The 13,918-nt window shown below is 39.2% G+C and overlaps 1 protein-coding gene across 4 annotated transcripts in view; it reads left to right on the top strand.

Moving 5' to 3' along the window:
* MITF (melanocyte inducing transcription factor) overlaps positions 1-13,918 on the top strand; it is a 1,359,897-nt gene that overhangs the window by 1,199,822 nt on the left and 146,157 nt on the right. For 3 of the 4 annotated variants that reach the window (XM_044077898.1, XM_044077895.1, XM_044077897.1), the window contains 4 exons: positions 190-304; positions 508-621; positions 7,841-7,897; positions 8,718-8,793. In XM_044077898.1, the coding sequence (XP_043933833.1) occupies positions 190-304; positions 508-621; positions 7,841-7,897; positions 8,718-8,793 (362 nt within the window). The remainder of the gene's footprint in view (positions 1-189; positions 305-507; positions 622-7,840; positions 7,898-8,717; positions 8,794-13,918) is intronic. The other variant, XM_044077896.1, reaches the window with a different exon arrangement.

The raw sequence follows: 13,918 nt of genomic DNA, 5'->3' as shown, positions 1-13,918 counted from the left end.
AGAAGGGATTCCAAAATATTGTGGACTGAGTTCCTTTATTACATTTTGTTACAGGCCATTTTAGGAATTGTTTAAGAGAAGGCCTGAGTACAAAAATTTGTGAAATCCTAGACATGTTACTGTGTTTTCTGTATAAATGGTACGTGTTCTCTTGAAACTAAAGCAAAATATTCTGGGTTTTTTTTCCAGCTTCCTGTCTCTGGTAACTTGATTGACATATATAGTCAAAGCATGCCACCACCAGGCCTTAATGTTAGCAACTCTTGCCCAGCTAGTATACACAACATCAAGAGGGAGCTGACAGGTAACAGAAGAAACAACTCTGCATTTTTATTTCGTCATTTTCAAGTAAGAATAAATGAAAATAGTTGAAAACTATACATTGCATACTATTTTGTTTTATTTATATAATGGCAGTCACACATTTTAAAATCATTCCTTTCTACTGTTGTTACAGAATCGTAGACAATATGATGTAATGTAAATTTTTGTTTCACTTTCCAATAGTCTCCAGTCATTCTACCGTCTGCCCTACGAACATGATGTCCTGCTTGTCAGTTGAAAATCTACATAGTAACTTGCAAGATGCCAAAAGCATGCTACATGAATCTGCCTCATTAGGTGGGACGTCCCTGTTTTTACAAACCATTTACATGTGTCCCACATAACGAGGGTACTGGCACAACTGTACATTTTGATATTCAAATTAGTTTGTACTTCTCATGATTTGCTGCCTTTAGTAAGTTAATGTGGTCAACCAGTACCTGACTGCCTGGAAAGATTTAGCAAGTACCTAACAAACCTAAGAGAATTACTTGTTAGTTGTTTATGAGTAGTCTGTGAAACATTCTTTAGCTGAAAAAGAATTTTATTCCTGTGGTGAGAGAGCTCCTCAGCCGCTCTGTTAACAAACGAAGAAATTGAAGATCAGTATGTAGCGTAGCCATTAGGCAGTCTGCTAAGTTACGCAGTAAAGCATGTCATTTAATTTTTGTTGCACATGAACCTTAAGACATCTCCACAATGCAAATACTTTTGAAGTCACACCGACATTATAGCATCATGTAAATAACAACATGTTGGCTTCAGTATCAGAAGTCAACAAAAGTCATTTTTTGCTTTATACCCTTCTTTGTCGATCCTTTTAACCATTAACCCTGAGCATCACCATGTTCAGTGCTTTACACTCACCTTTCAAATTTCAGTACTGGGCTCAGACCCTTTTCTTACCTTTTGATCAGTAGGGAATACAGTTAATTGTAGCACGTATAAATGTTGCAGGTACCAAGCTGTGGGCTGAGAAAACAGATGTCTTCTTCTGCCTTTCTCTGCAAACAGAAGTGCATGTTTTTTACAGTGATTGTACATGTACAGCTGCCTAGAGCTGTTTGGCATCCACAATGGCCAGATGCTCCATACCTACAAGGGTACCACCAATGCTGTTGGCACTGATTTTCATCTTCGCCAGTTCAGGTGAATTTACTATTCCATCTATTGAAGTGTCTGGCTTGAGGCCAGAGTTCTTTTAAAACCTTCACTTCTGCAGTGACAGTTTGCTTATTGGCATCATGTGTGAATATATGCCATATACTACCTTCTGTACTATTATTATATCACTATGATCTATACAGTTATTACATATGGTATAAGAGCACTCCCTCTGAGTTATAATGTACTTGCTGTGCCAGTTTATTTACACTATGTATGCATTATCAACTTTTTACCAGTATTATGCTAATGTCCGTAAATTCCATTGCTATATCTTTTTTAGTTTAAAATTACACATCTTGGCTTTGGTAATATTCTTAAAATGTATGTAAGCTTCTTGCTGCATAAATTAGCATGTATTTAAAGCATATCCTGGGTGGGATTCAGAAACTACACTGACCACTTTGGCATTAGTCTCTGCTGAACTGACTTAATTATAATTTCACTTTGAAAAAGAGGACTCCAGATAGAGTCTTCATTAGTACTTAATTAGCCAATTTAATGCAGTGCTGCATGCTGTAGGTTTGTCACTTTTTCAGATGTTCAAAGCGGGAAGCAGGAGGTGAGGCAATAGCATGGCTAAGGTGGGGACGAGAAGACAACTGGCCAGGGCAAAGAGTGTTGGGGGGCTTAATCAGCCAATCCTGATCTCTCTTTAATTCAATGCCAACTTTTAAAAGCCAGTATTGAATTTGCCATCAAACCTGAGTGCTCTGGCATGCATTGTATAGTCTAAACTGTAGCAACTGCTTTTTACATTGTAGCAAGCAGTTTGCTACAGTTTAAAATATATATTTTTTAACTAAAACAGTTGTAGCACTCTGTGCAGGCAAGATATAAACTGTAGCAACTGTTTCCTACATTGTACTACAATTTAAAAAGAAGTAATTTTTTTAACTAAAATATGAGCACTGTAGCACTCCATGCAGGCAGGGTATAAACTGTAGAATCTGTTTTTTTTTTTTTTTTAGTGCTATATGCAGGCAGGGTATAACCTGTAGCAACTGTTTGCTACATTTTTAAATAGAATATTTTGAAGGAGGGTTGGGGGCATGGCATAGAACTGGGACCTGATTGGGTGGGTGTGGGATGGGAGGGGGGTTGTGCATCCAGCCACATGGTTGGTGTGCCAGTAAAAGAAATGTCTATTTTTTTTCTTCTTTTCAGATGAAGAGCTGTATGGTATAGATCTAACTGTAATAAGCAAATCACTTACAATATAATGATGGGGCGGCACAGTGGTGCAGAGGAAAGCATTGTCACTTCACAGCAAGCGGTTCCCCAGTTCGATTCCTGCCTGGGGTTTCTTCTCTGCAGAGTCTACATGTCCTCCGTGTGTTTGTGTGGGTTTCCTGCAGGTGCTTCAGGTTCCTTCCTCATTCCAAAGACATGCATTAAGTGGACTGGACATTCTAAACTGGCCATAGGTGTGTGTGTTTGTGAGTGGGTGGTGTGGAAGAACTACCATGGCATGGCTAGTCACCCGCTGGTGTAAACCTTAGCTCTAGTTGATTGTCACTGTTGATGTGACCCCTGACCCCAAGTGCAAAAATGGGAAAAAGGGGATGTGGATGGATGGATTACAATGCAGTTATTGGCTTATGACAATGAAGTGCTTTTTTTTTTTTTTTTTTTTAAAGATCTGAGGCACTGGTTGAACCAACTACATTTCTTAGGTGAGGTCAAAATTATGATATCACAGAATTATGATCACAGGTCATTTTCATGACTTCCTTTCAGAAGTGCAGGATCCAATATGCAGTTTCCACAAAAAGCAGTGAATCCTGAGACTCACTGTTACTCCCTTAAATCGTTTTTGCTTGAGGGCTGAACCAGACTCTTAAATCACTCTGTCCTGGAGTAGGATAATGCTGTGAAATACCATTGTTTCAAATATAGTAGGCATTCCTCCGCCACATTCACATGTACAGTTTTAAGAATGCCAGTTATGGTCCTTGGACTTTCATCAAATGCCCCTTTTATATAGTGTGTGGGTAAATGCTATTGCAGTGTGTCTGAAAAAAGAAAATGACATGAGGAAATTCATACAGCCTGTATCTCTCTTTTTTTTTTTTGTTACAGCAAAGCTACAGAATTTAGATTAACAAAATGCTAAGATTGAGTGGTGCTATTCATCCCCCGCATACCCAAAAATCTTTTTCTGAAAATGCAGTTTTATTTTTCCAGTAAGAAACAGTATTTTTGGGCATTACTTTAGGAACCCACTAGTTTGAATTAGTTTAAAAGTGCAAAGCGAAGTGAAAAAGGCTGGACTGAAAACCCAGAGAACCTTTGTCATTTAAATCATGTTATCACCTGATAACTTGTAAAGTGATATTGTAATTGTAACCCAGTTTATAAAGGCTGTTTGAGAGAAAAGCAAAATTTCATCCTGTCAGCAGTAATATGCAGTAATGTGCAAATGACTGACAGCACTGACCCAAGATAAAAAAGTTACTCTGTTTCATAGACCAGCATCGCCTAACGCCTAGCTGCCAGTGCAACAACTTGACTGCCAATACTATCTCCAGTAATGTATATTCTGTGTTGCCTTTACTGTGCCTTATTGTTCTGCTTTGATGACCTGGGTCATGGCTGGAAAGGGTCCTTGGACCAATTCACTTACCCAGTTAACACCTCTCCTGCAATGCGTTATACCTTTGGACTTTATGCCCTTTGATGCTTAGTTGTGTTACTGTCGTAAGACAAAAGCAAAGAAAAAAGCAAAACGTTATTTGGCATTCTGGCATGCAGCTGGACAAGATTGCAATAGCATCGTATTACACTTAATTAGGAGCCAACTGCTTTAGTTATAACTGATTTCTTTTGAAGTCACATTTCTGTCAGTCTCACAAAAATGCAATAGCACTAACAAAGGCTTTTATTAGGTCATTTGAGTCCCCCGATTTGAAGCTGTGGAAAATGGGGCACAGTATACAGAAGTCCCGTGAGGAACAGGATGAGTGGTAGCCTTAGCAGGGTGTGCAACATTAGGGACTAAAGCCGCAAGTGCAACTTAACATACATCAAGTTATGGTGGTATGTTTAGGGGTAAATAAACTAATGACATACATCTAGTTAAGGTAGTATGTTTAAGGGTAAATAAACTAATGCGAGTGGGTACATGAAAGTTACAGTTGCTAATCAAGATAGCTGTTTGCAACAGCACACAATTGTTCTTCTTACATGCAGGGATAACAAAATTGTTCTTACATGTATTGCACAAAACTGTTTTAATGCACGAAAAATGTCAGTGTACAGTGCTGAACTGCAGGAAAACTGGATTTGTAGCTCAGAATGCCTGAAGGTGTAGCTGGCTTATGTTTAGCCACCAGGTTGCTAAGCATATAGAGTAGAGGCGGCTTATGCTGAGTGCTATGATCAGTCATTTCTTGTTAAAACCTTAACAGCTAATACCTGTGTGGCTGCAAGTTGGTTTTCTGAACCCTACCCTCTCTTTCTTCTGTCATTCCTTATGTTCAAATGTGAAGTTATCTCATATGTTTATAGTTGGTTAACAAATCCTCATTTAAGTGCTCCTGTACTTTAGACTGGAGTAACTGTGACTGCACTATGCAGCTTTCTGTATACCTCTGCCTAATTTAGCAATGTCACTTAATTGTTGCAGAAAACTGAAAAGGGTTTAAAGAACTTATAAAATATATTAATGGATGATGTATTATTGATTAGCCAGCTGCAGTCATTTAGATTGAACATAGTAATTAATTATTTCATGTTATAGCTGCTTGCCTTACTTTCCTAAAACTGAAATTTTGAACAAAATCCTAATTCTATACTGGCAGGAAACTAATTTGCAGTTATTCTGCAATAGTTTTTAAAGCTCTTTACAAGAGATACGTGAGAAATGGTGACAATGAAAACAAGTTTAATACTTAACTCCAGTAACAGATAGTTGGCTCATGAATATTGTAAGCTAGATAGCTTAATTAAACTTGTTTCAGCTGCCAAATATTTTTGTAAGAGAATCCAGAACTGGTACTGGAAGAGTCTAGTATTATTCATTATGCTTTTCTTGTCTCAGCAGCAGCAGGAGCAACATTACAGAAACTGTACAAGAAGCCATAATACTGACTTATCTCCTTTGTGTTACTTAAAGATCACATGCTACACTAGACAGTTCTAAGGTCACAAGTACAAAATACAGCCATCTGTTATGGACACTTGACAGTATTTGTGAATTTGCCTACTCATTGCATAAGGATTTTTCCTTTCGGCATTAATGCTGACACTTAACAAAGACCTCCTCTGATTATTGCCAGCATAAACAATATGCTTGCTATATTTGGCAAGTCACCCAAAGTTTAAAAATAACTTCAAGGTTGTAACAACAATGCAACTGCTTCAATTATAATGCATTTCTGAAAACATTTGCTAAAAAAAGAAGTGCTTATTGTCAGTTTAATAAAATGCAAGAGAATAAGAATTTAAAACTGAGTGATGAATAGTTATGGAAACAAAAATAGAAATAAATTCTAAGATGGTCTAAAGATAAACAAGCAATATGGCGCTGGTTCAGCAAAGGCGACTAGGATACTGGCATGAGTAGGAAGAAGAATCTTCTCCAGAAAACATGAGGATCTCATCTGGAATAATGAACACAGTTCTGGAGACCATGTCTCTGCAGAACATAGCAGAATGTAAGCAGTTTAGGTGAGGATAGCAAAACCGGTGTAGTGTCTGCTTCAGAAGACATACAAAGAGAAGCTGTCTCCCAGCTAAGGTGTATTTTGCGTAGGGTTTGCATATACTGAACATGTCCATTCAGGACCTCCTTTCTCTCCTTCCATATCCAAATTGCCATGATTACTATTTGCCCCTAGTCTTGTGTACAGTGCCTAAGTGTTCTGTAAAGAGCTTGTACCTCATCCAGGACTAGTTTCCCTTTATACATGTTACGTGCTAAAACTGTCTCCAGAGCCCTAGAACTCTGAATTAGGTAAAGGCGATACTGAAAATGGATGAGCAGATGAATGGCTTTACTGCGTACACTTATGAGAAAATGGAGGGGGAGCACAATAAAAATTAGATCAATAGGTCTGGGAAAGCAATTTTCGAAAAATGTGATACATAAAAAGAAGAGGGTACCTTTTGAAGATGGATGATAGACTTTTTCATGGAAATATTGAAAAGCATTTTTGAGATAGTAATAAATGCATGGAGGTTATGAGGCTAACACTTTGAGTAAAGTCACTGAGTAGAAGTAATGCAGATGTTGTGATTACTGGGGGAAGTGAGGTACTGGTAATGCTGGATAAGTGGTTTACCTTGTGATTACTGGGGGAAGTGAGGTACTGGCAATGCTGGATAAGTGGTTTACCTTGTGATTACTGGGGGAAGTGAGGTACTGGCAATGCTGGATAAGTGGTTTACCTTGTGATTACTGGGGGAAGTGAGGTACTGGTAATGCTGGATAAGTGGTTTACCTTGTGATTACTGGGGGAAGTGAGGTACTGGTAATGCTGGATAAGTGGTTTACCTTGTGATTACTGGGGGAAGTGAGGTACTGGCAATGCTGGATAAGTGGTTTACCTTGTGATTACTGGGGGAAGTGAGGTACTGGTAATGCTGGATAAGTGGTTTACCTTGTGATTACTGGGGGAAGTGAGGTACTGGCAATGCTGGATAAGTGGTTTACCTTGTGATTACTGGGGGAAGTGAGGTACTGGCAATGCTGGATAAGTGGTTTACCTTGTGATTACTGGGGGAAGTGAGGTACTGGCAATGCTGGATAAGTGGTTTACCTTGTGATTACTGGGGGAAGTGAGGTACTGGTAATGCTGGATAAGTGGTTTACCTTGTGATTACTGGGGGAAGTGAGGTACTGGTAATGCTGGATAAGTGGTTTACCTATTTTATAAAGATGGGCGGATAAGATAACCAGACAGTGCCTGTCTGCATCCAGAAACAGTTTCTGTGTAGATTTTTTTGACTTATTGTTAATTTGTTCTGAACAACAAGGCTGCTAGTTTTCCAGTATGATGTGGGTACCCCAGTCACATGATAGTTTTAGATTCATACAGTACACTGGTGGAGGTTGAAAGAATTCAGTTCAGGTGTAGCACTGTGACATGTTATCTTCTAAGGAGGTAATTTATGTTCATGTCTAGTTGTAGATAAAATAGTTTTTAAATAAAAATTAATCCATGAACTGATCTCACTTCCTTATTAATGGTGCCAGTCAACTTGTTTTGGGATCACAGTACAAACTGTTTTTGTGATAGACAATATATCATAGATTTATTGACATTTATGATGGCAGTTTTTAATTCATTTTCACATTTTACACTGGTATTGTGTGCATTCACTTAATTCATTTTGTGTCACTTTCCAGAATCTGAAGCTAGAGCCCTGGCCAAGGAAAGACAAAAGAAAGACAATCATAACCTAAGTAGGTTTTTTGAATTATTTTTCTTCTACTATGCGTGTCAGCAACAGAGTAGTGATAATGTTATGACTGCTACAGAGTTTTATAACAATGACGGAGGCATTGTTTTATATGTATCAGCCTTAGTAGTTTTGATGTTAAATATAATAAAGTTTATTTAAGAAATGCTGGGTTTGTTTCCCTCAGTCCTTCCAGCCTTCTAGTTCCCACTCATCTGTACCTATTTGTTCTCTTTCAGCTCCAGCATCTGAGGATGCTGGATGTAAGAAGTGAGAAGCAGGTGCTGTGAGCCACCATCCAACATATTTTAGGAGATCCTCTGACTCCTAATACTGCAAAGATTGGTTAGAAAGTACATGGTGCAATGCCCTTTGTGTTGGGCCATTGAAAGTACTGGCTTTGGAGCACCCTAGATCCCCGAGCTAGAGTGGTGTGCACTCTTTGACAGGCCCACACCCCCACCCTTGTGTCCCTTGTCCAGTAATTGTAGTTCCATATCTTCCTCTAGATGGCACTCCTGCTGCTGGCACATGCCACTAACATCCTCCTAAAAGGGGTAGTCCAACCATGGCCACTCACTTCCATTTCTCTTTAGCTGGTTCCTCCTTTGCCATTTTGGATGTAGTCAGGGCCCAATCCTCTGTACCATGGAGGCAGCACATGGCAATAAACTTCTGTTTCTATAATATGTATCATTTAAATACCCATGTTAGTTGTTAATTTGTGTTTTACTTGAAGGATGTAGTTTAACATGGTAATGTGTTAAATCTCATATTTATTTAAATGTTTGCTATTCTTTTTGTCTGCTTTTTCTTGGTGTAAGTTGAACGAAGAAGGAGGTTTAATATTAATGATCGCATCAAGGAACTAGGCACACTGATACCCAAATCAAATGACCCGTAAGTGAGAAATTTGTTCTGTATTTTCTTACTTTTGTGTTTGTCTTTGTGGTGTCAGGCCATACAAAGAGATCCAACATGTCTTTACAGTAACAGAGTACAATGACTAGAAATATTATGTAGCCTTCTTATTTTGTAGACTCAGTATTGTGCTGTTACAAGCAATTGTTTTAGGTACAGATGAAACAACTTTAATAAAAGCTGTTAACTTGTCTGTTTCTGTACAAACCAGGTAGAGTTGCATTATCCCAGTAGGATCTATGTCAGTTTATTGAGATCCACATTGTCAAAACCCATATGGCCGACACAGTATGGTCGAAAAAGCAGTTAATCAAAAAGCTAACATAAAGCCACACAACACCCACCAACAACACAGACAATGTTTCTGCAGGGGGTGAGCCCCTATGCACCCCCCCACCCCCTGATAATTATTTATAGCAACTCCAAGATCTAATTACAGTAGGTACAGGGACAAATTCCCTGATCAGTACTGTACCGTGATCTTGGTCAGAATGGTAATTGTCAGTCATATGGGTTTTGACTATTTGGTCCTTCGACAAATTGAGATAGACCCATCCCAATAAGCATAGTTAAAGCACAGCCCCATATGTCATCCAGGCATGTTCAACCTAGGGTGTAGAGATGAAGAATGACAGTGCATTCTGAATTTACATGTAGTCCTTTGGGCTGCATCAAAACACATCACCCCTAGATGTTTCAGACTGCACATAGCATTGTGAGGGGCCCTGATACATCTCTCTGTGGCAACAGTGATTTTTTTTTAGGGGTATGGACGGTACCAACTGGACAGCTTATTTTCTGCAGATATTGTTATTTCATGTGTGCTGTTATCCTGGCTTTAGATGTATTCTTGAGCTGTTCAGCATAACATTGTTTGTAAGAGTAAATGTAAGAGGGATCTCAGCATCTTTGCAGACACAGTCTTTGGGATTATACTTCTCCAGGGTCCATCTCTTCAGATTGTGTGTTTTTGATGTTGAAACATGTTTTTCAGATACATAGGTACAGCTCATCTACCTTAACTACCTCGCTACAGCTATATCTCCGCATACCCCCACACACCAATACACATCAACAACCTCCTCCAACCATCACCCCAATAAACAACACAGCTTCTCACATATCTCTTCTCAGCCTGTACCCTGCCATATTATTCAAGCCACAAACTGGCCTCCTCATCTCCTATGAAGCCACACTTTACACCACTACCATCACCTAGGAATAAAAAACACTTCCCATGGTACACATTCCTCATTACCTATCTACTCAAATGTGGAGACATACATTCTAACCCTGGCCCACAGTCTAATCCTAACCACAAGAGTATCCCCAAAGATTTAAACATACTTACACTGAAACTTGTTATATACTTAATGTAGTAAAATAGCCTCACTGCATGCCTGGATTGATCAAAATAAACCTGACATACTAGCTTACCGAAACATGGCTACACCCCAATGTAAAAGAATCAGAAATAATTCCTGCAAACGTTGCAATAACCAGAAGAGATAGATCTAAAAAAAGGGGGGGGTAGCACTTCTATATCCCTCTATGCTCAACATCACGCCGTACACCAGTAATATACCCATCTTTTCCAGTGCTGAGGTACTAATCTCTTTTTGAACCTCAACATATCAAAAAGAATCTGCATAAAAGTAATATATATCCCACCAGGTAACAATATACCAGTGTTGGAAAATATTTTATCCTGGACATCCCAAACAATAAACCTTGAAACAATAATCTTAGGAGATGTAAATATAGTTTGGCAAACCATAGCTTCCGACTCCCACACAAATAGTATAAATCTGTATGTTTTTTCTCAACTTATCAACGCTCCAACAAGATACAGCAAAGATCTTGCCTGCCAGTCTGCCTTAGACTGGATTTTAGTATCCCACCCTGCTAATTACCCCTCTTCTGGTACACTGCGTAGCTCTCTGAGTGATCATCTACCAGTTTACTCCCTTAGAACAAACTCCCAACTAAGAGTACATACTACAAAATCAGTTAGGAATTCAGTTAATTTTTGTCAGCATAAATTCAACAATCTCCTACATGAAATAGACTGGACACCCCTTAAACAACTACCCCTTAATGATGCAGTACTATACTTTAATAACACCTTCCTTCACATACTTAATACCCCAGCTCCCATTCGTATGAAAAGAATCAAAAAGAACTCAGCACCATGGCTCTCTAAGGAATGTAAACACCTGATGAAACAAAGGACCTAGCCTGGTCAACCTGGAAACAGAATAAAAATGAACAAAATCATGTTAATTTCAAAACACTACGTGACAAAGTGACAAAACTAATCAACAGAGATAAGAAGTCATATTATTCCCAGCTTCAATTCCAGCATAAAATCAACTCCAGTAAATTTTGGTACGCCATATCTTCTCAACTTAACTCTGGAAGAAGTGGAGAACATCCTATCACCTGATACCCCTCCATCACAAATAGCCGAAAACTTTAACAAGCACTTCATAACATCAATTACAGACCTACTCACCAATGCCCCTAATGCTGGACCCCCCCACCCTTCAACCTATTCAGACACCGACCCCAGTCCATCAACTACTTCTAACCCTGTCATTACTAACCCCCCTACTCAACAAAATGTCATGCAAACCCCATTTTAATTTTAGCCCATACCCACTGACACCATTAAGAAACTGCTACAAAAACTAAAACCCTGCTCTACCTCAGCTGACAATTTTCCACCATATTACCTCAAACTGGCTGCTAACTCAGTTGCCTACCCAATCAGTATCCTTAAAAATAGGTCTTTATCTGAATCTGATGCACCTACCATATGGAAACAATCTCACATCACCCCCATCAACAAAGGAGACAACTCTTTTGATCCATCCACTTTCCGTCCTATAGCCATCTTGTCATCCATATCCAAAATTCTCAACAGAGGTATCCATCATCAGGTAATGCAATATCTATTGCAAAACAGTCTTTTAACCAAAACCCAATATGGCTTCTAACCTATCCACAGCGCAGCTACAGGCCTATTATCCTTTACAGACACTGAGAACAGTGCCAGAGATGCAGGATGCTATACAGCCTCGGCATTCCTTGATCTCTCCATGGCCTTTGACATGGTGTCTCACTCCTTACTTTTGAACACACTATCTAACTTAGGCTTCTCACTTACCACAGTATAATGGTTTCAGAACTATCTCAAGGATTGTAAATAAGCAGTGAAATGGTCAAATGAACTCACACCCTTTCTCCACAACCCTACTGGAATCCCTCAAGGCTCCATTCTAGGACCCCTACTCTTCAACATATTCACAAACAACCTTCACACTGCCTTTCACCCTGGAACCCTCATTCATTACGTTGATGATTCCACCATAATATACACTGCTCAGTCAGTACCAGTACTACATTTAAAAACTCAACAGTCCTTTATTGCAGCCGAATCCTGGCTAGGAAATGCTCGACTCTTTCTTAATTCAAAGAAGACAAAACTAGTACTCTTTCATCCCAAAAACAACTCCCCTGTCACTGATCATTTTAACATCCTCGCATCTGACAACACTGCCATAGAAATAGTGCAGGAAACCAAACTTCAAGGTGTTATCCTTGACAATAAACTTTCATTTGACCACCATATTCAGCAAAATATAAAGAAAACTCATCAAAAACTGGGACTGTTGTATAGAAACAAACATTTCTTTACTGCAGCAACCAAAACTACCCTTGCAAAAACATTTTTACTTCCCTCCCTTCATTATGGTGCCCCTATCTTAACTAACTCACAAACTCCTACCCTAAGCAAGATGGAACACTGCTACAACAAAGTTGCAAAGTTTGCCAAAAACTCTAAATATCACTCACACCACTGTAAGCCACTCCTGGAATTAAACTGGCTTGAACTCCCCAACCAGCTTGCCTTTATTCAGCTATCCACCTTGCACAACCTTATTTTCAAGCCTACTTGCCCTACATTAGCAAATCTAGCCACACCATACACTCCCAAATCGATCCCTATGATCAGAAGACAAAAATCTCTTAGCTATCTCAAAACTCACAAGAAAACCAGGTCACTCTGCATTCATACTCTTTCTCTGTACTTTGGAATTCACTACCTCTAGCTACCAGGTCTATGCCTGGCCTAACCCATTTCAAAGCCTCTTTAAAAAATCATCTCAAAATACATGGCTCTGCTAATGCATAAAGCCAGCCTAATACTCAAGTCTTCCTCTTCTTTCACACTAGCCTCCTCGTCCTCTTCTGTCACATTTCAGTCCCTCACAGACTGCAAGATAATAAGGCTCTTCTAATTCCTCCTCTGTTTCTGTACCATATCCTTAAGCTACTGCTCAGGCTTTATTGCTTCTATTCTTCTTAACTCTCTCTCACTATGTATCTGCATCACTAACTTTCTGGCTACTGTTTTCCTAACTGAAACATTCTGTTTTCCTTGTACTATAATAGTCAATGTCACACATTGCCCTACTTACGTACTATGTTTTTTTGGACAGTATCTACATCATGTATGGTGAGAGTGACTATTATTGCCTGTAGTGTTTTAACTCTATAGAATTGTCTAGACATGTAGTAATATATTGCAACATCTTGTAACATAATTTGCTCTTTCAACTTACTTTTGTATAGTATTTCTAATGTAATTTGTATTGTAATGTATGTGGAGCTTTTCCCCTCGGGCCTCTGCTGAAAACGGGTTCTGTAGACCCAGTCAGACCACCCCAATAAACAAATGTCAAATAAATAAATAAAATAGCTGAGAGCTACATTTTAAAATTCTGTCTGGGGCCTCATAGCTTCATAGGTATGTACTAGGCTAATGGCCCTGGAGCCTTTACAAGCCTAGCCCATAGGATTACCCTGGCATCGTGCCACCCGACCTTAGTTCCCAGTGCCTCTGTCTAGTAATGCTACTGGTATGATTCCCGGAGTGAATTTTCTATTTCCCATCCACTCATCAAGATTTCTCTTGAAGAGGGCCAGTGAGGTGCTCTGTTTGACATGTATGGGAAGTCTATTCCATAGCATGGGCAGTCTCTGGGTCATGAACCTGTCCCTCCAGCTTGTTCTGTTGATTGTGGTAATGAGGTTGAGG

Source organism: Protopterus annectens, chromosome 7.part0, assembly GCF_019279795.1.
Source record: "Protopterus annectens isolate FY-2018-M chromosome 7.part0, PAN1.0, whole genome shotgun sequence".
In the NCBI taxonomy this organism is placed as follows: Eukaryota; Metazoa; Chordata; order Ceratodontiformes; family Protopteridae; genus Protopterus; species Protopterus annectens.
Note: the sequence above shows the minus strand (reverse complement) of the source record. Positions and strands in the feature narration are given on the sequence as shown.